This window comes from Manis pentadactyla, chromosome 3 (genome assembly GCF_030020395.1).
Source record: "Manis pentadactyla isolate mManPen7 chromosome 3, mManPen7.hap1, whole genome shotgun sequence".
NCBI lineage: Eukaryota > Metazoa > Chordata > Mammalia > Pholidota > Manidae > Manis > Manis pentadactyla.
In genome coordinates this window covers 34,003,303-34,027,287 of record NC_080021.1, presented here as the reverse complement: position 1 = coordinate 34,027,287, position 23,985 = coordinate 34,003,303, and the positions used below count along the sequence as shown (strand labels likewise).

At 38.0% G+C, this 23,985-nt stretch overlaps 1 protein-coding gene across 1 annotated transcript in view; it reads right to left on the bottom strand.

Annotated features, from left to right (window-relative positions):
• ANGPT1 (angiopoietin 1) overlaps positions 1-23,985 on the bottom strand; it is a 274,777-nt gene that overhangs the window by 79,637 nt on the left and 171,155 nt on the right. Inside the window, exon 3 of the mRNA XM_036876436.2 lies at positions 18,263-18,384. Within this exon, the coding sequence (XP_036732331.1) occupies positions 18,263-18,384 (122 nt within the window). The remainder of the gene's footprint in view (positions 1-18,262; positions 18,385-23,985) is intronic.

Genomic DNA, 23,985 nt, shown 5'->3' with positions numbered 1-23,985 from the left:
GTCAAGAACCTCAACATAATAAAGGCCATACATGATTAACCCACAGCCAACATCATACAGAAGAGTGAGAAGCTGAAAGCTTTTCCTCTGAGATTAGGTACAAGACAGGGATGCCCACTCTCCCCACTGGGATTCATCATAGTATTGGATGTCCTAGCCACAGCAATTAGACAAAACAAAGAAATACAAGGAATCCAGATTGGTAAAGAAGAAGTTAAACTTTCAATATTTGCAGAGGACATGATATTATACATAAAAACCATAAAGACTCCATTCCAAAACTACTAGAACTAAAAGCGGAATTCAGCAAAGTTGCAGGATACAAAATTAACACACAGAAATCTGTGGCTTTTCTATACACTAACAATGAACTAATAGAAAGAGAAATCAGGAAAACAATTCCATTCACAATTGCATCAAAAAGAATAAAATACCTAGGAATAAACTTAACCAAGGAAGTGAAAGACCTATACCCTGAAAACTACAAGTCACTCTTAAGAGAAATTAAAGAGGACACTAACAAATGGAAACTGATCCCATGCTCTTGGCTAGGAAGAATTAATTTCAAAAAAATGGCCATCCTGCCCAGAGCAATATACAGATTTGATGCAATCCCTATCAAGTTACCACAGCATTCTTCAATGAACTGGAATAAATAGTTCAAAAATTCATATGGAAACACCAAAGACGCCAAATAGACAAAGTAATCCTGAGAAGGAAGAATAAAGCAGGGGGATCTCGCTCCCCAACTTCAAGCTCTACTACAAAGCCATAGTAATCAAGACAATTTGGTACTGGCACAAGAACAGACCCACAGACCAGTGAAACATAATAGAGACTCCAGACATTAACCCAAAAATATATGGTCAATTAATATTCGATAAAATAGCCATGGACATACAATGGGGAAATGACAGTCTCTTCAACAGATGGTGCTGGCAAAAGTGGACAGCTACATGTAAGAGAATGAAACTGGATCACTGTCTAACCCCATACCCAAAAGTAAATTCAAAATGGATTAAAGACCTGAATGTAAGTCATAAAACTCTTAGAAAAAAACATAGGCAAAAATCATTTGGACATAAACATGAGTGACTTCTTCGTGAACATATCTCCCCAGGCAAGGGAAACAAAAGCAAAAATGAACAAGTGGGACTTTATCAAGCTGAAAAGCTTCTGTAAAGCAAAGGACACCATCAATAGGACAAAAAGGTACCCTATGGTATGGGAGAATATATTCATAAACAACAGATCTCATAAAGGGTTGACATCCAAGATATATTAAGAGCTCACACACCTCAACAAACAAAAATCAAATAAGCCAATTAAAAAATGGGCAGAGGAGCTGAACAGATAGTTCTCCAAAGAAGAAATTCAGATGGCCAACACACACATGAACAGATGCTCCACATCGCTTGTCATCAGGGATATTCAAATTAAAACCACAATGAGATATCACCTCATACCAGTAAGGATCCCCACCATCCAAAAGACAAACAACAACAAATGTTGGTGAGGTTATGGAGAAAGGGAAACCCTTCTACACTGCTGATGGGAATGTAAATTAATTCAACCATTGTGGAAAGCAGTATGGAGGTTCCTCAAAGAGCTCAAAATAGAAATACCATTTGATCCAGGAATTCCACTTCTAGGAATTTACCCTAAGAATGCAGCAGCTCAGTTTGAAAAAGACAGATGCACCCCTATGTTTATTGCAGCACTATTTACAATAGCCAAGAAATAGAAGCAACCTAAGTGTCCATCAGTAGATGAATGGATAAAGAAGTGGTACATATACACAATGGAATATTATTCAGCTAAAAGAAGAAGAAAACAAATCCTACCATTTACAACAACATGGGTGGAGCTAGAGGGTATTATGCTCGGTGAAATAAGCCAGGCATATAAAGAGAGGTACCAAACGATTTCACTTATATGTGGAGTATAAGAACAAGGAAAAACTGAAGGAACAGAACAGCAGCAGAATTACAGAACAAGAATGACTAACAGTTACCAAAGGGAAAAGAACTGTGGAGGATGGGTGGAAAGGGAGATATAAAGGTGGGGAAAAAGAAAGGGAGCATTACAATTAGCATGTATTATGTGAGGGGGGCATGGGGAGGGTTGTACAACACAGAGAAGACAAGTAGTGATGTTACAGCATCTTACTATGCTGATGGACAGTGACTGTAATGGGGTTTGTGGGGGGGACTTGGTGAAGTGGAGAGCCTAGTTAACATAATGTTCTTCATGTAATTGCAGATTAATGATAACAACAACAAAAAAGAACTACAGGAATTCCAGAGAAGTCAAATATTAAATATATCTGAAATAACATCAAGTATTCATTGTGACACTAACATCTAGCATGATTAAACATTTAGGGAGGCAGCCTAGATGGCGGCGTGAGTAGAGCAGCAGAAATCTCCTCCCCAAACCACATATATCTATGAAAATATAACAAAGACAACTCTTCCTAGAATAAAGACCAGAGGACACAAGACAACATCCAGACCACATCCACACCTGTGAGAACCCAGCGCCTAGAAAAGGGGTTAAGATACAAGCACCGGCCTGGCGGGTCCTGAGCGCCCCTCCCCCCAGCTCCCGGCGGGAGGAGAGGAGTCGGAGAGGGGAGGGAGAGGGAGCCCAGGACTGCTGAACACCCAGCCCCAGCCATCCGGACCAGAGCGCAGAAACAGTGCATGGGCGGAGCCCTGGATACTAGGGAAACAGGGCAGCAAGAACTTTGAGCGGGTACTGGAGGGCAGCACCGGAGAACAAAAGAAAAGCGAGCAGCCATCTTTGTTGTTGTTGTTGTTGTTTTGTTTTGGCAAGCGCTTTTTGGAAGGCTAAAGGGATAGGGACCCCAATACTAGGAAAAAAGGGCAGCAAGACCGGTGAATGGGTGCCTGAGGCTGGCGCCGGAGAATAAAGAAAAATGAGTGGCAATTTTTTTTTTTTTTTTTTTTTTGTGGTTGTTGTTTTGTTTTGGGGGGTGCTTTTTGGAAGTCTTAAAGGGGCAGGGTGGGACACGTAGTCCAGAGGTAGGAAATTCAGGGATCTCTGGGCACTCTAATCCCCTGGGCTGCAGGGAGCACGGAGGCCCCTTACGGAGATAAATAGCCTCCCAGCCACTCCCCCTCCAATGCGACTCCACCACTTTGGAGTAGCTGCCCGAGCCAGGCCACGCCCACAGCAACAGCAGAGATAAACTCCATAGCAGCTGGGCAGGAAGTAGAAGCCCTGTCTGTGCACGGCTACCCAGCACAAGCCACTAGAGGTCGCTGTTCTCTCAGGAGAGGAGGGCCACAAACCAATAAGAAGGGGAGTTCTTCCAGCCGTCACTTGTTCCAGCTCTGCAAACTATTCCTATCACCATGAAAAGACAAAATTACAGGCAAACCAAAATCACAGAGACACCAGAGAAGGAGACAGACCTAACCAGTCTTCCTGACAAAGAATTCAAAATAAAAATCATAAACATGCTGACAGAGATGCAGAGAAATATGCAAGAGAAATGGGAAGAAGTCCGGAGGGAGATCACAGATGCCAGAAAGGAGACTGCAGAAATGAAACAAACTCTGGAAGGGTTTATAAGCAGAATGGATAGGATGCAAGAGGCCATTGATGGAATTGAAACCAGAGAACAGGAACGCATAGAAGCTGACATAGAGAGAGATAAAAGGATCTCCAGGAATGAAACAATGTTAAGAGAACTGTGTGACCAATCCAAAAGGAACAATATCCGTATTATAGGGGGTGAAGAAGAAGAAGAGAGAGGAAAAGAGATGGAAAGCATCTTGGAAGAAATAATTGCTGAAAACTTCCCCAAACTGGGGGAGGAAATAATCGAACAGACCATGGAAATACACAGAACCCCCAACAGAAAGGATTCAAGGAGGACAACACCAAGATACATAATAATTAAAATGGCAAAGATCAAGGACAAGGAAAGAGTTTTAAAGGCATCTAGAGAGAAAAAGGTCACCTATAAAGGAAAACCCATCAGGCTAACATCAGACTTCTCAACAGAAACCCTACAGGCCAGAAGAGAATGGCATGATATATTTAATGTAATGTAACAGAAGGGCCATGAACCAAGGGTACTGTACCCAGCATGAATATCATTTAAATATGATGGCGGGATTAAACAATTCCAAGAAAAGCAAAAGCTGAGGGAATTTTCTTCCCACAAACCACCTGTACAGGGCATATTATAGGGACTGCTCTAGATGGGAGCACTCCTAGAAAGAACACAGCACAAAACACCCAACATATGAAGAATCGAGGAGGAGGAATAAGAAGGGAGAGAAGAAAAGAATCTCTAGACAGTGTATATAACAGCTCAATAAGCGAGCTAAGTTAGGCAGTAAGATACTAAAGAGGCTAACCTTGAACCTTTGGCAACCACGAATTTAAAGCCTGCAATGGCAATAAGTACATATCTTTCAATAGTCACCCTAAATGTAAATGGACTGAATGCACCAATCAAAAGACACAGAGTAATACAATGGATAAAAAAGCAAGACCCATCTATATGCTGCTTACAAGGGACTCACCTCAAACCCAAAGACATGTACAGACTAAAAGTCAAGGGATGGAAAAACACATTTCAGGCAAACAACAGCGAGAAGAAAGCAGGGGCTGCAGTACTAATATCAGACAAAATAAACTTCAAAACAAAGAAAGTACCAAGAAATAAAGAAGGACACTACATAATGATAAAGGGCTCAGTCCAACAAGAGGATATAACCATTCTAAATATATATGCACCCAACACAGGAGCACCAGCATATGTGAAACAAATACTAACAGAACTAAAGGGTGAAATAGACTGCAATGCATTCATTTTAGGAGACTTCAACACACCACTCACCCCAAAGGATAGATCCACCGGGCAGAAAATAAGTAAGGACGCTGAAGGACTGAACAACACAGTAGAGCAGAAGGACCTAATAGACATCTATAGAACTCTACATCCAAAAGCAACAGGATATACATTTTTCTCAAGTGCACATGGAACATTTTCCAGAATAGACCACATACTAGCTCACAAAAAGAGCCTCAACAAAATCCAAAATATTGACATTCTACCAACAAATTTTTCAGACCACAAAGGTATAAAACTAGAAATAAATTCTACAAAGAAAACAAAAAGGCTCACAAACACATGGAGGCTTAACAACATGCTCCTAAATAATCAATGGATCAATGAACATATTAAAATAGAGATCAAGGAATATACAGAAACAAATGACAACAACAACACAAAGCCCCAACTTCTGTGGGACGCAGTGAAAGCAGTCTTAAGAGGAAAGTATATAGCGATCCAGGCACACTTGAAGAAGGAAAAACAATCCCAAATGAATAGTCTAACATCACAATTATCTAAATTGGAAAAAGGAGAACAAATGAGGCCTTAAGTCAGCAGAAGAAGGGACATAATAAAGATCAGAGACAAAATTGAGAAGAATAAAACAATAGCAAAAATCAATGAAACCAAGAGCTGGTTCTTTCAGAAAATAAACAAAATAGATAAGCCTCTAGTCAAACTTATCAAGAGAAAAAGAGAATCAACACAAATCAACAGAATCAGAAATGAGAATGGAAAAATCATGACAGACTCCACAGAAATACAAAGAATTATTAAAGACTACTAAGAAAACCTATATGCCAACAAGCTGGAAAACCTAGAAGAAATGGACAACTTCCTAGAAAAATACAACCTTCTAAGACTGACCAAGGAAGAAACACAAAAGTTAAACAAACCAACTGCAAGCAAAGAAATTGAAACGGTAATCAAAAAACTACCCAAGAACAAAACACAAAGGCTGGAAAGACTTACCTCAGAATTTTATCAGACACACCGAGAAGACATAATACACATTCTCCTTAAAGTTTTCCAAAAAATAGAAGAGGAGGGAATACTCCTAAACTCATTCTATGAAGCCAACATCACTCTAATACCAAAACCCCACCAAAAAAGAAAATTACAGGCCAATATCCCTGATGAATGTAGATGCAAAAATACTTAATAAAATATTAGCAAATTGAATTCAAAAGTATATCAAAAGGATCATACACCACTACCAAGTGGGATTCATCCCAGGGATGCAAGGATGGTAAAACATTCGAAAATCCATCAACATCATCCACCACATCAACAAAAAGAAAGACAAAAAGCACATGATCATCTCCATAGATGCTGAAAAAGCATTTGACAAAATTCAACATCCATTCATGATAAAAACTCTCAGCAAAATGGGAATAGAGGGCAAGTACCTCAACATAATAAAGGCCATATATCATAAACCCACAGCCAACATTATACCGAACAGCGAGAAGCTGAAAGCTTTTCCTCTGAGATCGGGAACTGGACAGGGATGCCCACTCTCCCCACTGCTATTTAACATAGTACTGGAGGTCCTAGCCATGGCAATCAGACAAAACAAAGAAATACAAGGAATCCAGATTGGTAAAGAAGAAGTTAAACTGTCACTATTTGCAGATGACATGATATTGTACATAAAAAACCATAAAGACTCCACCCCAAAACTACTAGAACTCATATTGGAATACAGCAAAGTTGAAGGATACAAAATTAACACACAGAAATCTGTAGCTTTCCTATACACTAACAATGAACCAATAGAAAGAGAAATCAGGAAAACAATTCCATTCACAATTGCATCAAAAAGAATAAAATACCAAGGAATAAATCTAACCAAAGAAGTGAATGACCTATACTCTGAAAACTACAAGTCACTCTTAAGAGAAATTAAAGGGGACACTAACAAATGGAAACTCATCCCATGCTCGTGGCTAGGAAGAGTTAATATCGTCAAAATGGCCATCCTGCCAAAGCAATATACAGATTTGATGCAATCCCTACCAAATTACCAGCAACATTCTTCAATGAACTGGAACAAATAATTCAAAAATTCATATGGAAACACCAAGGACCCCGAATAGCCAAAGCAATCTTGAGAAAGAAGAATAAAGTAGGGGGGATCTCACTCCCCAACTTCAAGCTCTACTATAAAGGCATAGTAATCAAGACAATTTGGTACTGGCACAAGAACAGAGCCACAGACCAGTGGAACAGACTAGAGACTCCAGACATTAACCCAAACATATATGGTCAATTAATATTTGATAAAGGAGCCATGGACATACAATGGCGAAATGACAGTCTCTTCAACAGATGGTGCTGGCAAAACTGGACAGCTACATGTAAGAGAATGAAACTGGACCATTGTCTAAACCCATATACAAAAGTAAATTCAAAATGGATTAAAGACCTGAATGTAAGTCATGAAACCATTAAACTCATGGAAAAAACATAGTTGAAAACCTCTTAGACATAAACATGAGTGACCTCTTCTTGAACATATCTCCCCGGGCAAGGAAAACAACAGCAAAAATGAGTAAGTGGGACTATATTAAGCTGAAAAGCTTCTGTACAGGAAAAGACACCATCAATAGAACAAAAAGGAATCCTACAGTATGGGAGAATATATAAAATAAACCCTACAGTAAGGGAGAATATATTTTTAAATGACAGATCCGATAATGGCTTGACGCCCAAAATATATAAAGAGCTCACACACCTCAACAAACAAAAATCAAATAATCCAATTAAAAAATGGGCAGAGGAACTGAACAGTTTTCCAAAAAAGAAATACAGATGGCCAACAGACACATGAAAAGATCCTCCACAACCCTAATTATCAGAGAAATGCAAATTAAAACTACAATGAGGTATCACCTCACACCAGTATGGATGGCTGCCATCCAAAAGACAAACAACAACAAATGTTGGCGAGGCTGTGGAGAAAGGGGAACCCTCCTACACTGCTGGTGTGAATGTAAATTAGTTCAATCATTGTGGTAAGCAGTATGGAGGTTCATCAAAATGCTCAAAACAGACTTACCATTTGACCCAGGAATTGCACTCCTAGGAATTTACCCTAAGAACACAGCAATCAAGTTTGAGAAAGAGAGATGCACCCCTATGTTTATCGCAGCACTATTTACAATAGCCAAGAATTGGAAGCAACCTAAATGTCCATCGGTAGATGAATGGATAATGAAGATGTGGTACATATACATAATGGAATACTACTCAGCCATAAGAAGAGGGCAAATCCTACCATTTGCAGCAACATGGATGGAGCTGGAGGGTATTATGCTCAGTGAAATAAGCCAAGCGGAGAAAGAGAAATACCAAATGATTTCACTCATCTGTGGAGTATAAGAACAAAGGGAAAACTGAAGGAACAAAACAGCAGGGGAATTACAGAACCCACGAATGGACTAACAGGTACCAAAGGGAAAGGGACTGGGGAGGATGGGTGGGTAGGGAGGGATAAGTGGGGGGGAAGAAGAAAGGCGGGTATTAAGATTAGCATGCATGTGGGGGTAGGAGAAAGGGGAGGGCTGTAAAACACAGAGAAGACAAGTAGTGATTCTACAACATTTTGCTATGCTGATGGACAGTGACTGTGAAGGGGTTTATAGGGGGGACCTGGTATAGGGGAGAGCCTAGTAAACATAATATTCTTTATGTAAGTGTAGATCAAAGATAACAAAAAAAAAAAAAGAAAGAAAGAAAGAAAAGGGAGATTACTCCCTGATAGGATAAAACTAATTGTAAATCAATGATTAATGCATGCTTTAAATATCCTTAATTTTGATCACTTAAAGGGTGTCAGATGATCGGCTATGGAGGTACACTTTTCTGATAATATTCCTTTCTCTTAAAAAAAAAAAAGCAGTTCCTGTGTGGTGATCTCCAATGAGTTCTACACAATGGTATAAAGGGCATATCAAAGTGTGGGCAAAGGGTCTGTTTGTGTTTATACAGAGGATCAAAGCCTAATTTGGCTACCCAGAAAATGAACTAAGATACAATATAAAGAAGAACTTCCAACATCAGCACTCTCTGGAAGAGTCATACCAGAAGATGATCATCAAAAAACCTCAACAAAGATCCAGGTAGTGCTGCAGTTGTAGCTGCATTCATCCCACCGGTTCCTGGACTTGCCATTGGAATGAAGAACGAGATATCTAAGCTGGCCTGTACATACAGTAAAACAAAAAATTTGACTGGATCTATACTGTTGGAACTCAACCAAGAATTAGGAGACGTGCAAGTTGTAGCACTCCAAAATCTTATGACTACAGACTATCTACTGTTAAAAGAACATATGGGATGTGAACAGTTCCCAGGAATGGGTTGTTTTAATTTGTCTGATTTCTCTCAGACTGTTCAAGTACGGTTGGACAATATCCATTATATCATAGACAAATTTTCACAAATGCCTAGGGTGCCTAACTGGTTTTCTTGGCTTCACTGGAGATGGCTGGTAATTACAGATCTGCTTTGGTTACGTAACTGTATTCCTATTATGTTAATGTGTGTGCGCAATTTAAGTAGTAGTTTAAAACCTATACATGCTGAAGTTACTCTACAAGAAGATATGTCAAAGAAATAATCAATCTTCCCATGTTTTCTTCCGTCTGCTACCTCTATAGCTTTTCTTCTTCCTTCCTAATTACAACCCTTAAATAGAATTTGTGCCTCATATCGAATTCACCGAATATCATAATTCCTCCAAGCGGTAAAGATACCTCAAGAAAAATGCTGGGCATAGAAGCCACAGGGCATAAATATGCAAAGAAGTAAAAAGCTAACCTTTTCAAACAATATGGCTTTTCTCTCACTTACCAACTTCACATTTCCCTGTATGGCCCCGGAAGATGACTGGTTAGCCAGAGACGGGTAAGATTCCTCAAGGGAGGAACAACCTAAGACAGGCACAGTCGCAGGTTGGTCATCAGGTGAGAAATTGGGGATCAACAGAGGTGAGGCTTAGAACCTCACCCCCCCTGTTCTGAGAGAAATCTTCTGCATATGTGGATGTTTTATTGCCCTTGTCTAGCTTGGATTAACACATAGTCTACAGGCACACACCTGATCATCTACATTTGTTCTCTTACAACACTAAACTATGTTTTCTACCTTTATCTTGCATCTACGTACCACTTCAGCATTTTATTAAAAAAAATAATAATAATAATAAAGAGAGAAATGTGGGATACACATATAAATCAAGTATAAAAATCAAACGAATATTCATATTTGATCTGATTGTTTATAGCTCATAATTCGTGATCAAAACCGAAAGTCTTGTGATGACTGCCCTTGTATTGTTCACCATGTAAGAACTTATTTACTATGTAAGAATGTGTTCACCATGTAAGAACTTGTTCATTATGCTTCAGAAGATTGGAGACTGAGGAGAATTAGGCTTGGGATGGATTAATGATTGTGCATTGAGCATTGACTCCCCTATACAGAATTTTATTGTTGTTAAGAACCATTTGATCAATAAATATGAGAGATGCCCTCTCAAAAAAAAGAAAAAAAAAGAGAGAAAATGAACATGCCATTGAGAATTAAGGGCAATTAAAAAAAATAAATAAATAAAAATAAATGTTAAAAAAAAACACATTTACTATGTATGACACATGCTGTTCTCCATGTTTTATATGCATTAACTCAATTAACCCTCACACAATGCTTATCATCATCCCTGTTTTACAAATTATGAAACTGAAGCACAGACATTTTAAGTAACTTGCCCCAAGTCACACAGTAGTATGTTGCAGTTGGTTATAGAAGCATCAAGGAAAAGTGAAACCCAGGTCCTGGCCTCAGAGCTCATGCTCTTAGCTATCAGGCTGTATTTTCTAAAAAATACAAAGACTTGTGGAAGTAAGGCTATAAAATTAGGATTATAATGATCATGGACTGTGTTCTGTACTAAAGTACTTCAACTATCTCCAGTTAGCTACAGAGAATCCTTAAGGGATTGGGAAGATGCTGTCTAGAGATTTCAAAAATTGGGCTGAATTAGTGTGTGTGTTGGGGGAGGGCTTTGAAGAAAAGGAAAAAATAATTTGACTTGCATTTTAGAAAGAAGACTTTGTCTGAACTCTAGATAACAGGTGGCTTGAGAGGCATATAGGTCACTGCAATGGCTGAAACAGAAATTAATGAGAGTGAGAAAAGACATTGTCAATGGAAAGAGAACAAACAGGACAGACTGCAAAAATAGTTAGTAGATGGAACTGATGGCACTGAAAGTCATTGGTGAGTGTGAGAAATTAGGGAAAGGGAAAAATTCAGATAACCTTTAGATTCCTTGTTTCATTCAGAATTCTTCCCCAGTCTAAAATCTTAAGGTTAATGAAATTTAAAGGAAAAAAGATTACTCATGTCATTAAATCAATTTTTTAAAAACATGAAAAGCAAAAAAAATGTTCAATAAGTGTCTATAAATGTTCCATTTGCAAGGTATAAAATAGAGTAGTATGAATTCAAATATTTTTCCTTGATCCCTACTACATAAAACTAACATAATTCAACCTAATCTTAATACTAGAAGTTAGCAAGATTTTACTTGTATCTTTTAAAGAACTTATTAAATGGAGGACAGCTTCAATTAAAAAGACTGTGACTTAACTTTTCATTTCTTTAGACAATGTAAGTAATAAAAATCAATACTTTAGTATACCATAACAGTAATTTGTTTGCAAGGTGTGGGTAAAATTGTAGCATTTTCAGAATATCTCTCCTGGCTATAGTATATCTGCATATCAATAGGCCTTCAGAGGTGGAAAGAAGTATGACTTTAGTGCATTTGCATCTTTCCTCAGGGGTGGAGAAGTTCATCTCCATATCAATGGGTAATTACCTGGGCAACAGAGGGCTTATCTGTACCTGAGAGGGGAGGCGGAGGGAGGGTGTGGTTGCTGCTTGAGCAGAGAAGAAAGACGTCCTGGCAGTGCAGTTTTGTGAGCAATAAACGGGTTTTAAACTTTATTTTTCCTTTGACTGATTTTGGTTTTTAGGGGTATTTTGCCATGGGATTTCCTTTCCCCGGACTTACAATTGGCGTAGTATTGGCAGGATTCCTGTGAACCCAAAATCTGTCATAATGGGTGTGACCTTTGGGAGGGCCGCCCCTAGAAATGATGGGGAGAAGTGGTGCTCCCGCCGACGGACATGTGTCTACAGTCGTGTGGTCGTGGAGGCACCACTACCGCTGCTGGCCACGCCGACCCCGGCCTGTGCCTTGAGCCTAAGGCTTCTGTTTCTGCCACTGCTGCTGCTCTTGCCGGCCGGAGCCTGGCCACAACCATGGAAAGGAGCAGAGGTCCGGGTCAAATTAATAGAGAAGCAACTGGCTGCTGTGTACCACGCCTTGCTGGCTACGAGCCCATCGCCGGAACAGCTCCGACCAAGCCAATAAGCTCCTATCCCATCGCGTGGTGGGTGCAAGGCTGGACGCAAAGGCCACGGAGTGGTGTGGCACAGACGCCTCAAAAGACAATGTGGGCCCATTGGTGTGGCTTGTCTTTCACCTTTGAAGAAGTCAGCCGAGCCCGGAAGGAGTGCCCTGCACGTTGTAGAGATCAGCAAACCACCAAGAGGGGCCTAGAGCATGTCTTTGCAGCCTATGGCGGGTTGCCGGTGACTGAGAGCGATCAAGGTACCCACTTAATTGGACATGTGTTGCAAGGATGGGTGCAGCAATTAGGAGTAAAATGGATATGGCCCTGGACATTTCAACACATGGACCGGCGATGGCTGGTTCTTCTGCCATCTTGGGGAAAAGGCCTGGAAGCTGGCCTTCTGTGTATTCCTGTAATAACAGCAAATTGGCCCCCGACAATCACAGTTATTTGCTTCTACTCTCTTTGTGTCCCGGATGCGCCCCCTGGCTGCAGCTGCCGTGTGATGGCTGGAATGGACGAGCTTTGGACTTAATCTGCATGGGAATTTGAACCTAGCTGAATCCTCTGGCTTGAGAATTGTGATTATGTTGCTGTTGTCAAGAAAATAATGTTTAAGGAGAGGCTTGAGTTTGTCTAATATTTGGTAAAAGTTTTGTGAGCAATCTAGCATGATTGTTAGGAATGAGTAAACAAGTGTAGAAACGTATTTTGTGCTTAGAGATTGTGCTGTAAAGTACATTTACTTGATCTGCATAGGCTGAATCCTCTGGCTTGAGGATTATCAAGATTTTATTGCTGTTGCTATTGCATGTTATGGATTGGTCGGAAGAGGGGGATCGACTAAATTGTAAGGGGAGATTTCTGGAAGGGTGGATTGTGGGTAAAATTGTAGTATTTCCTGAATATCTTCCTGGCTATAGTATATCTGCATATCAATAGGCCTTCGGAGGTGGAAAGAAGTATGACTTTAGTGCATTTGCATCTTTCCTCAGGGGTGGAGAAGTTTATCTCCATATCAATGGGTAATTACCTGGGCAACAGAGGGCTTATCTGTACCTGAGAGGGGAGGCGGAGGGAGGGTGTGGTTGCTGCTTGAGCAGAGAAGAAAGACCTCCTGGCACTGCAGTTTTGTGAGCAATAAACGGGTTTTCAACTTTATTTTCCCTTTGACTGATTTTGGTTTTTTAGGGGTATTTTGCCCAGGGATTTCCTTTCCCTGGACTTACACAAGGTATAATATAGTATCTTGAAATTACACACACTTCAATCACCTAAAATTAACTGACTTAGTAACTTCCCATAAACTCCAGCTAGAAGATAGATAAGGCTTGTCAAATAAGCTCAGTGAATTCCCAAGGTAAAATAGTTTATATTTCCAACTCCGTATTAGGAGGGATAAATAAACCAACTAGCCTGCCTCTTTCTTCAAGTTTATATTTGTTAGTATTAAATGGGTAATTTGATATCCATATCAGTTAATTGTGAAGCTGCGTCATGTTGGAAAATATTTTTATAATAATTATCACAGAGAATCATGGACTTGAAACCTGTCATATACTAGGTGTTAGTCACAGGCAAGTTACTTGGCCTCTGTGAACTTCCATTTCTTTACATATAAAATAGAAATAATAATAGGTACTTTTCAGGACTAATTGAAGGTTTAGCAATAGTGTATGTAAAGCCCCTGGCATAGATGTTCACCTGATATAACTAGGCAGCATATTATCATTTTGATCAAACTGTCAGAATGGCCACCACATGTGTAGTTTCACTTCACTCTGAATGGTGTTAGGGAAGACTTCTTTTTTCTTCACTCTGCAAATTCAACACAATATCAAGAAAGTCCAAGTGTTACATCTCTGTATACATGGGGAGCAGATGGATTCTCTTTCTTGAATACCCTGGTGAGGTAGAAGGATTTCTTCTGAAATATTTTTTTGCTGGTCTGTGCTCCCACTTTGGAGAAAGTTGGGTTTAAATCTGAGGATGGGCAGGTGCCTTGAAACCCAGTCAGCTGACAGAATTTTTTAGACCAAAAGATCTAGTTACATGGATACATAGGAATTTGCTGAAGGAATTTGCATTATAACATCTTTCCCTGTCCACCTCTATTTTCTATTGTTTTGAGAAGTTGCAGGAAACATTCTGGAGGAATCTATAAAAGTTGACAATTATATGTCCCACTTTTTAGCCATACCAACCTCTTATGTGCAAGGTAAATATTAATGCTTCCCATTTCTTGGGTTCTTGGTTGTGAAATTTCAATTATATGGTTAATGATCCCTTACTTATAAATGCTGTTTCCTTGAAGTAAGAAACAATAATAAGTTTTGAGATTAGGATAGCATCCAACAGAAGAAAAAAAAATTCTAAAGAAAGCAAACTGGAAACTTCTTGGAGTCACCCCCCACTAGATTGCTAGGAAAACAAACAGTAGAGCAAATGTTGCTAATCCTATTTCTGCTTTGTGCCTTTGGCCATTTACGGATAAAGAAGTGAATCTAATGAGGCCAAAAATCCATTTTCAATCCTACAAGCGATGAATTTAATTTGTCAGGATGTAAATCAGCAGGACCTCTCAGCATGATTGTGTAGTATAATCCTGTCCATAAAGTATTCCTCCTTGTTCTGCCAAAGAAGTGGTGGACCCCCCCAAGGGCCAGCTCACCGACTTGGCAGCTGAAGCCCCATCATACACAAAGCTGGTAAGTCACACACCCAGACACAACCCCTGACATTCCTTGGGGAGGAAACAAAGCTTAATTTAGATAATCCCCTTTGCACAGCATATTAGCTGATCCAAACCAGACCTGGCCAACTAAAGGCATGTTGTTCCTACATTTCAGAGATGCTTCAATGTAGTAATTGCTTTTTGTTGCATTTGGAGGATTAAAATTCATTTGAGGAATAGGTAGGGATGATCAATAAACTATTTTAAAGACATAAACAGCTTCATGTTTGACTTTGACCTCTATCCCTTTAAATGTGGGGGGAGAGGGGCACATTTCTTTTTAGCTCTAGAAAGTGCTTGGCAGAGTTCCTGTAGTTTCATTTCATATAAGAATATATATATATACACTTATAAAGATAGACCCAAAGTGGTTCATGGAAGAATGACTGGTTTAAGAATAGATGTTCCACTAACACTCCATTACATGCATTGGACCCCTCAACAGGAAGACACAGATAAGTATAGAGATATGGCAATGCCAGGAGATACAGAATATTGATAGAAAAATATCCCCAGGAACCACATGCAAACTAATGTCATATTTGAGAGTCAAAAAGGAAAGGGGTACAGAGTAGGAGTAAAAGATACATGTAATGTAAGTTTCTGTCAGCGTAAGCACAGAAATGAATTTCAAGTTAAAACCTGAATCCCTGAATTCACTGTGAAATACCTGTATTACTGAGAAAGGGAATTGTTATAGTTCAAAAAAAATTACCATTAGCAATAAATGGTGTGATTTTACATATGTAAGAAAGCCTGAATTTTCCTTAGAAATTAGAATTTAACAAGGGAACAGAATTCATCAACAGAAGGCATGTATATGGTCAGGAGCAGGAGTCAGATTCCTCTGAGAGGTTGTGACACATGGAGAAGCCCTTTCTGCCGTGACCCACAGTGAAGCTCTTTTGGGAGCTCAAATCTTGACTTAGCTTTATTTTACTAATGGAACAGAAAGAACAACTTCTAAGCAGTTTCCCTTTTAAAAAAAAACATTTTACGGTGAGAATTCCATAGTAGGAGATGATACCATGAGCTATGTCAAGAATTATGATGGCAAGACAAAAAATCCAAAATGCTCTAGAATTAGGGTAGAAGGGTCATATTTGTTACATAAACAAAAGAAGAAGAAAAAGAAAGAATATGAGAAGGAGGGAGAGAAAGATAGTGACAGAGACATGGAAACTGAGAGAGCAGAGGACATTTGTGTTTGTAGTTACAAGTGAGCCCTTTCTGGCCTCCCAGCTTTTTTTTTTTATGGTATCCTGATAGTTAAAGTGTCAAATGCAGACCAAGAGATAAAACATAAATTAGCAGGGGAATAATTAAAGAATGTAAATTCATGCTGACAACTTTTTAAGAAATAAATCAAATGGGATAACATACTTGGTGAGAGATGGTTTAAAACTACTCTAGGTTAGTTATACCTATAAAATGAAACACAAGGCAGTTATTAAGAATATGAGAGGGATATTATTGATTAGCAAAGATATCTATCTCCAAAGAAAGCAGGCTGCAGAACAGTGTGTATAGCATGACACAACCTGTTGTGAGAAATACATTTTATATGTAATACCCAGCAACACATGCAACTCTCTCAATGTGATGGGATTGTGGTTTTTCATTTTCTGTGTACTTTCTCCTTTTTCTACAATATATGTTTTTATTTATATAATTATAAAAACAACTTAAAAATAAGGTAAAATTAACATTGTTTTACTTATTCTTTCCTAGGCAAAGCCTTCACAATAGCATCTTGAAATGTATGACTATAAATTGTTCACTTTTAGTGACAAAGTTAAAGCATGGTGGGACCCTAAATTAAGGGATGGTTGAAGAAGTGTACCCGTTATGTGTATGTGTCTGGTTACTATGAAACTGTACTAGGACAAATGGTACTGTTCAGCAGGATTTTCAATTCCAAAACATTTCATCATACAACCAGTTCAGGGTCAAGTCCTGTCAAGTTTATTTATAGATTTACAGTGTACCCCATGACACAGTACAAAGATAAATAAATGTAAAACTTAGAAATACAAGTCATAGAGCATGAGTAAGTCCTTTCACACTCTAAACCAACAGTCACGTTTATCTTCTTCTTGTAAAAGTTTAATTATAATTGTTGTCATTAAGGTCTATTTTTAGTGTAAAGTTGGGAAATCCTTCTAGGTTGTAGATAGTATTGAGAGCCTATGTGCTATGATGGAAAGAGCAGGACCAGAAGTAAACAAACCTGGGTTACATTCCCACAGCTGTGTCACTGACAAGCTGTGTAATCTTGCACAGGTAACTCACTTCTACGGAGTCTGTTCCCTCATCTGTAAAGTAAGAGAGCTAGCAGTCCTCTTAGGTGCCATCCTGGTTTGTGGTATGGTAGAAACCAGCTGCACCAACACGATACTTAACTCATTTCTATCAACATGATGGTCTTTAACTCAATATAATACACAAGAACTAAAACTTCAAGCCATCCAAATATCCAGAAGAAATGCACTTAACATACATTTGTCCTACACATAAGTCATGAATGTCAAAGACTTCAAAATAATATTGTCCCTATGTCATCCCAGCTTTCAAGATCCAGTCCTATTCTACTTACCTGAGATGATTCATAGTTCATAAAACACATCTATAAAGCTAACCAAAGAAATGTAATAAGCCCAGAGTAAATGGCTTTTAAAAATGTGGGGTTGAGGAAACTCTTTAAATCAACTTTATAGGTATAATTTTCTGGGAAAAAAAAAATTTGTTTCTCCCTAGTGCAAGGCCTTTGAATTTAACAAACTTACAGCTCTGCAGAAGCTTAAAGGCAGATAGAGAAATAATTCAAGTTATACTTTCAGAGGCTTTATTCTTTTCTCTACTGCTGTAAGTGTTGATTTTGCTGAAAATTGTCAGTATTTTGTGTCAGTGAATTTCACCACAGAATCAATTAATTTTAGGGGCTATGGTGGGACCTGAACAGCTGAACATTAGATAAATTAGTGATAGAAGTTTTAAAAAGCAAGTATTTCAAGAGTGTAAGGAGCAGTACTAATACTACTGTTGACATACCTGCTGTATTCACCTTAAGCTCTCCTTCCTTTTTACATTAAAAATTAATTTGGGTCTATATTTCTTTTTCTGAAGACAGCTTCAATCTGTTTTTTTTTAACAGCTGACAGAAAAGTGGAAGATATAAGTAAATGTAAACATAAAGATTTTTAGGAATATAATAATTCTCACCTGTTTTTCTCATGAATCTTTAGGATTTCATTTGTCTGTTGAAGAAGTTGTTTCTCTAGCTTGTATGTTGATAACGAATTCTCTAGCAGTTGTATTTCAAGTCGAGAAGTTTGATTTAGTACCTTAACATAAAAGATAAAAACATTTCAAACTTCAATCACAAGCACTAGAAACATTGTTTTGGCTTTCTATTTAACTGTGTTTTCTTTTTAAAATAAAATTTCCTCTAGAATAATTAAATGATCTCCATTCTACTAATGTTTTACATGTCTATTAGACATTACATTTGAGATTGAGGCTACAGCTGAATGAAAAAATTGTATTATTAAGTGTATTTTAATATTTAAATTTACATGTCCGGAATCCCTAGAATATTCTATTGTGCTAGTTGCTTTTTATATATTATCTCCAATATTGTATATAATTAAGAATAACTAATAGGCATGTAAAATATGCTTCCTTGATCTGTCACCTTGTATAAACCAATTAGGAATGTGCAAACAACGCTTGACATAGTTTAGACAGACTCATGATTCACAGTTGTTGAATATCTATCACACATTAGGTCATGTCATCTTCCAGATGTCCTATCATTTCATAGATATGGGCACCTGTTGAAGGAGGAATTGTTATTGTAACTTTACAAATGAGGAAACTAAAGTTCAGAGAGATGCCAAAATCCACACAGAAACTAAGAGAAAAGCTGGGTTTCAAACCCAGTGTGACTCTAATTCTAACGCTCTACACAGAAACCTAAAAGAGGGAAAATCAACCCATCCTGGATCTTACTCTGAGGAAATGAAGTGACCAGGAACCCAGACTGCACTGAAGACTGTAGTTACACTTTCAGCTGTACTACACTGGGGCCTCTAGAAACTGTAAATGTTCAAGTCATTCTGAATCACAGAGACTCATGGTGCCAGTCAGGTTTTAATATAACATGAGTCTGTGAGCCATGAACCCAAATCTACCCATCCTCTGAGCAAACACTGCACATTCCAGTACCACAAGATGACTTCGAACTGTGCCAGTGCCCTTGTCCCTTCCTCTCTCAGTCTTTTTTACCCACCCCCTCTCCCTTAAGGAAGGCAAAAAGGGCAAGGAAGAGGTATAATTAGTTTTAAAAGCTCTCTGTCCTTTGAAAACTTTTATAACTACCATATCTTTCTTAGAACTACTTATTGAAAGGGACCTCAGAAAATTTCTGGAGGATCACTATCAATCTAAGGGTCCTCTAAAAATGACACCATTAAAGCTTTCCTCCTCTTGCGAAGTAGGTCTAAACCTGGGATTATATTAGATGCACATAGAAAGCCTTTACAAATATACTGTCATGACCAGGATGGACTTGGACTACAGGAGGTTGGTGGGTAAGGAGTGTATTTGCAGGGAAGTGGGACAGGGACTAGAGTGAGATGAGAGAAGCAATTGCCTCAGTTGCAAGATTTAAGAAGGTGGCAAAAAACTCATTAAAAAGGTAATATATATATATATATATATGTGTGTATATATATATATATACACACATATATATATATTCCTTATAATCATTGCTATGGCTTATGCTTTGTAGAGGCAGTGACAGTGAGAAAAAAATGGCAATGGTTAATAACAATTTGTTTTTAGAAGAGCAATAAGTTATAATTTTTAATAAAAAAGTATAGAAAAACAAAAACAAGATATAAACATCCACAATCTTATTATACCCAATTAATAATGTGTCTTTTCTTTCCAACCCTTCCTTTATGTTCACAAGTTGACAAAATGTCATATAAAAATAAAAATGCTACAATTCAGTACATGACTATTTTTGCAAATTCTCTTCCCTCAATGTAGTAGGAGCATCATTCAGCTGTATTATACACTATTTGACATCATGATGGTATCATAGTATCCCATTTAAAAGATAAACATTTTATATACTAACTCCTTATTTCTCTTATTTCTCTACATTCAGTTTTTCAGTCTTTTCCCAATATCCTGCTCTCATAAAGGAAGCAGAGTGAGCAATTTTTTAACATTTTTTTTTTTTGCCTCTTGTTTTTTTATGTTGGTATCATTCATCTACAATCACATGAGCAACACTGTGGTTACTAGATTCCCCCCATTATCAAGTCCCCACCACATACCCCATTACAGACACTGTCCATCAGCCAAGTAAAATGCTATAGAGTCACTACTTGGCTTCTCTGTGCTATACTGCCTTCCCTGTGCCCCCACTACATTATGTGTGCTAATCATAATGTCCCTTATTCCCCTTCTTCCTTCCTTCCCACCCACCCTCCCCATTCCCTTTCCCTTTGGTAACTGTTAGTCCATTTTTGGGTTCTGTGAATTTGCTGCTGTTTTGTTCCTTCAGCTTTTGCTTTGTTCTTATGCTCCACAGATAAGTGAAATCATTTGATATGTGTCTTTCTCCATTTGGCTTATTTCACTGAGCATAATACCCTCTAGCTCCATCCATGTACTTGCAAATGGTAGGATTTGTTTTCTTCTTATGGCTGAATAATATTCCACTGTGTATATGTACCACATCTTCTTTATCCATTCATCTACTGATGGACATTTAGGTTGCTTCTATTTCTTGGCTAGTGTAAATAGTGCTGTGATAAACATAGAGGTGCATATGTCTTTTTGAAACTGGGATCCTGCATTCTTAGAGTAAATTCCTAGGAGTGGAATTCCTGGGTCAAATGGTATTCCTATTTTTAGTTTTTTGAGGAACCTCCATACTGCTTTCCACACTGGCTGAACTAGTTTACATTCCCACCAGCAGTGCACAAAGGTTCCCCCTTTTCCTTATCTTCACCAGGATATGTTGTTCCTAGTCTTTTCTATGTTGACCACCCTAACTGGTGTGAGGTGATATCTCATTGTGGTTTTAATTTGCATTTCCCTGATAATTAGTGATGTGGAGCAACTTTTCATGTGCCTGTCGGCTATCTGAATTTCTTTTTGGAGAAGTGTCTGTTCATATCCTCTGCCCATTTTTTAATAGCGTTTTTGCTTTTTGGGTGGTGAGCCATGTGAGTTATTTATATATTTTGTATGTTAACCCCTTGTCAGATATGTCATTTGCAAATATATTCTCCCAGACTGTAGGATGCCTTTTTGTTCTGCTGATGGTGTCCTTTGCTGGACAGAAGATTTTTAGCATGATGTAGTCCCATTTGTTCATTTTAATTTTTTTTCCCTTGCCCGAGGAGATGCATTCAGGAAAAAGTTTCTCATGTTTATATTCAAGAGATTTTTGCCTTCTAAGGGTTTTATGGTTTCATGACTTACATTCAGGTCTTTGATCCATTTTTGAGTTTACTTTTTTGTATGGGGTTAGAAAATAATCCAGTTTCATTCTCTTGTGTGTAGCTGTCCAGTTTTTCCAACATCAGTTGTTTAAGAGGCTGTCATTTCCCCATTGTATATCCATGGCTCCTTTAGAGAATATTAATTGACCATATATACTTGGTTTGTATCTGGGCTCTCTGGTCTGTTCCATTGGTCTATGGATCTGTTCTTGTGACAGTACCAAGTTGTCTTGATTACTGTGGCTTTGTAGTAGATCTTGAAGTAGGGGAGTGAAATCCCCCCACTTTATTCTTCCTTCTCAGGACTGCTTGGATTATTTGGGGTCTTTTGTATTTCCATATGAATTTTAGAACTATTTGCTTTAGTTCATTGAAGAATGCTGTTGGTATTTTGATAGGGGTTGCATTGAATCTGTAGATTGCTTTAGGCAGGATGGTCATTTTGACAATATTAATTCCTCCTATCCATAGGCATGGGATGTGTTTCCATTTATTGGTATCTTCTTTAATTTCTCTCATGAGTGTCATAGTTTTCAGAGCATAGGTCTTTCACTTCCTTGTTTAGGTTTATTCCTAGGTATTTTATTCTTTTTGATGCAATTGTGAATGGAAATATTTTCCTGATTTCTCTTTTTTCTAGTTCATCATTAGTGTATAGGAACGCACCAGATTTCTGTGTATTAATTTTGTATCCCCCAACTTTACTGAATTCAGATATTAGATCAAGTAGTTTTGGAGTTGATTCTTTAGGGCTTTTTATGTACAATATCATGTCATCTGCAAACAGGGACAGTTTAACTTCTTCCGTGCCAATCTGGATGCCTTTTGTTTCTTTGTGTTGTCTGACTGCTGTGGCTATGACCTCCAGAACTATGTTGAATAAAAGTGGGGAGAGTGGGCATCCTTGTCTTGTTCCCAATCTCAGAGGAAAAGTTTTCAGCTTCTCGCTGTTAAGTATAATGTTGGCTGTGGGTTTGTCATATATGCCCTTTATTATGTTGAGGTTCTTGCCTCTATACCCATTTTGTTTAGAGTTTTTATCATGAATGGATGTTGAATTTTGTCAAATGCTTTTTCAGCATCTATGGAGATGATCATGTGGTTTTTGTCTTTCTTTTTGTTGATGTGGTGGATGATGTTGATGGATTTTCTAATGTTGTACCATCCTTACATCTGTGGAATAAATCCGACTTGATCATGATAGATGATCTTTTTGATGTATTTTTTAATTCAGTTTGCTATTATTTTGTTTTGAGTATTTTTGCATCTATGTTCAATGGGGATATTGGTCTGTAATTTTCTTTTTTTGTAGTGTCTTTGCCTGGTTTTGGTATTAGAGTGATGTTGGCCTCGTAGAATGAGTTTGGGAGTGTTCCTTCCTCTTTAACTTTTTGGAAAACTTTAAGGAGGATGGGCATGAGGTCTTCACTAAATGTTTGATAAAATTTAGCAGTGAAACCATCTGGTCCAGGAGTTTTGTTCTTTGAAAAATTTTTGATTACCAATTCAATTTCCTTGCTGGTAATTGTTCTGTTCAGATTATCTATTTCTTCATGGGTCAGCCTTAGAAATTTGTATTTTTCTAGAAAGTTGTCCATTTCTTCTATGTTATCCAGTTTGTTAGAATGTAATTTTTCACAGTATTCTCTCATAATTCTTTGTATTTCTGTTATGTCTGTAGTGATTTTTCCTTTCTCTTTTCTGTTTCTGTTTATGTGTGTAGACTCTCTTTTTTTCTTGATAAGTCTAGCTAGGGATTTATCTATTTTGTTTATTTTCTCAAAGAACCAGGTCCTGCTTTCATTGATTCTTTCTATTGGTTTATTATTCTCAATTTTATTTATTTCTGCTCTAATCTTTATTATGTCCCTCCTTTTGCTGACTTTGGGCCTCATTTGTTCCTTTTTTTTCTAGTTTCATTAGTTGTGAGTTTAGACTGTTCATTTGCGATTGTTCTCCTTTCCTGAAGTAGGCCTGTATTCCAATATACTTCCCTCTTAGCAAGGCCTTTGCTGCATCCCACAGATTTTGTGGTGTTGAATTATTGTTGTCATTTGTCTCCATATATTGCTTGATTTCTGTTTTTATTTGGTCATTGATCCATTGATTATTTAGGAGCATGTTATTAAGCCTCCATGTGTTTGTGGGCTTTTCCTTATCCTAAAGGTAATATTTTAATGCAATATTTTTGAAGATCAAAATTAATGTAAAAATTTCCATGTTGAATAGAACATCATTTTAAAGTAAAGACTGGATTTGCCCATGTACATGCATGATTCAGTCTTGTATAACTTGCTTTCACTCCCCCACTGTAGTCTCAGCCCTACTGTGGATGGGGTAAGTAACTGGGGGGTGAGGGTATGTAGACAGAGAAGAGAATGGTTAGATAGGGCATTTGTGTTTTAAAAACTAAGCTGA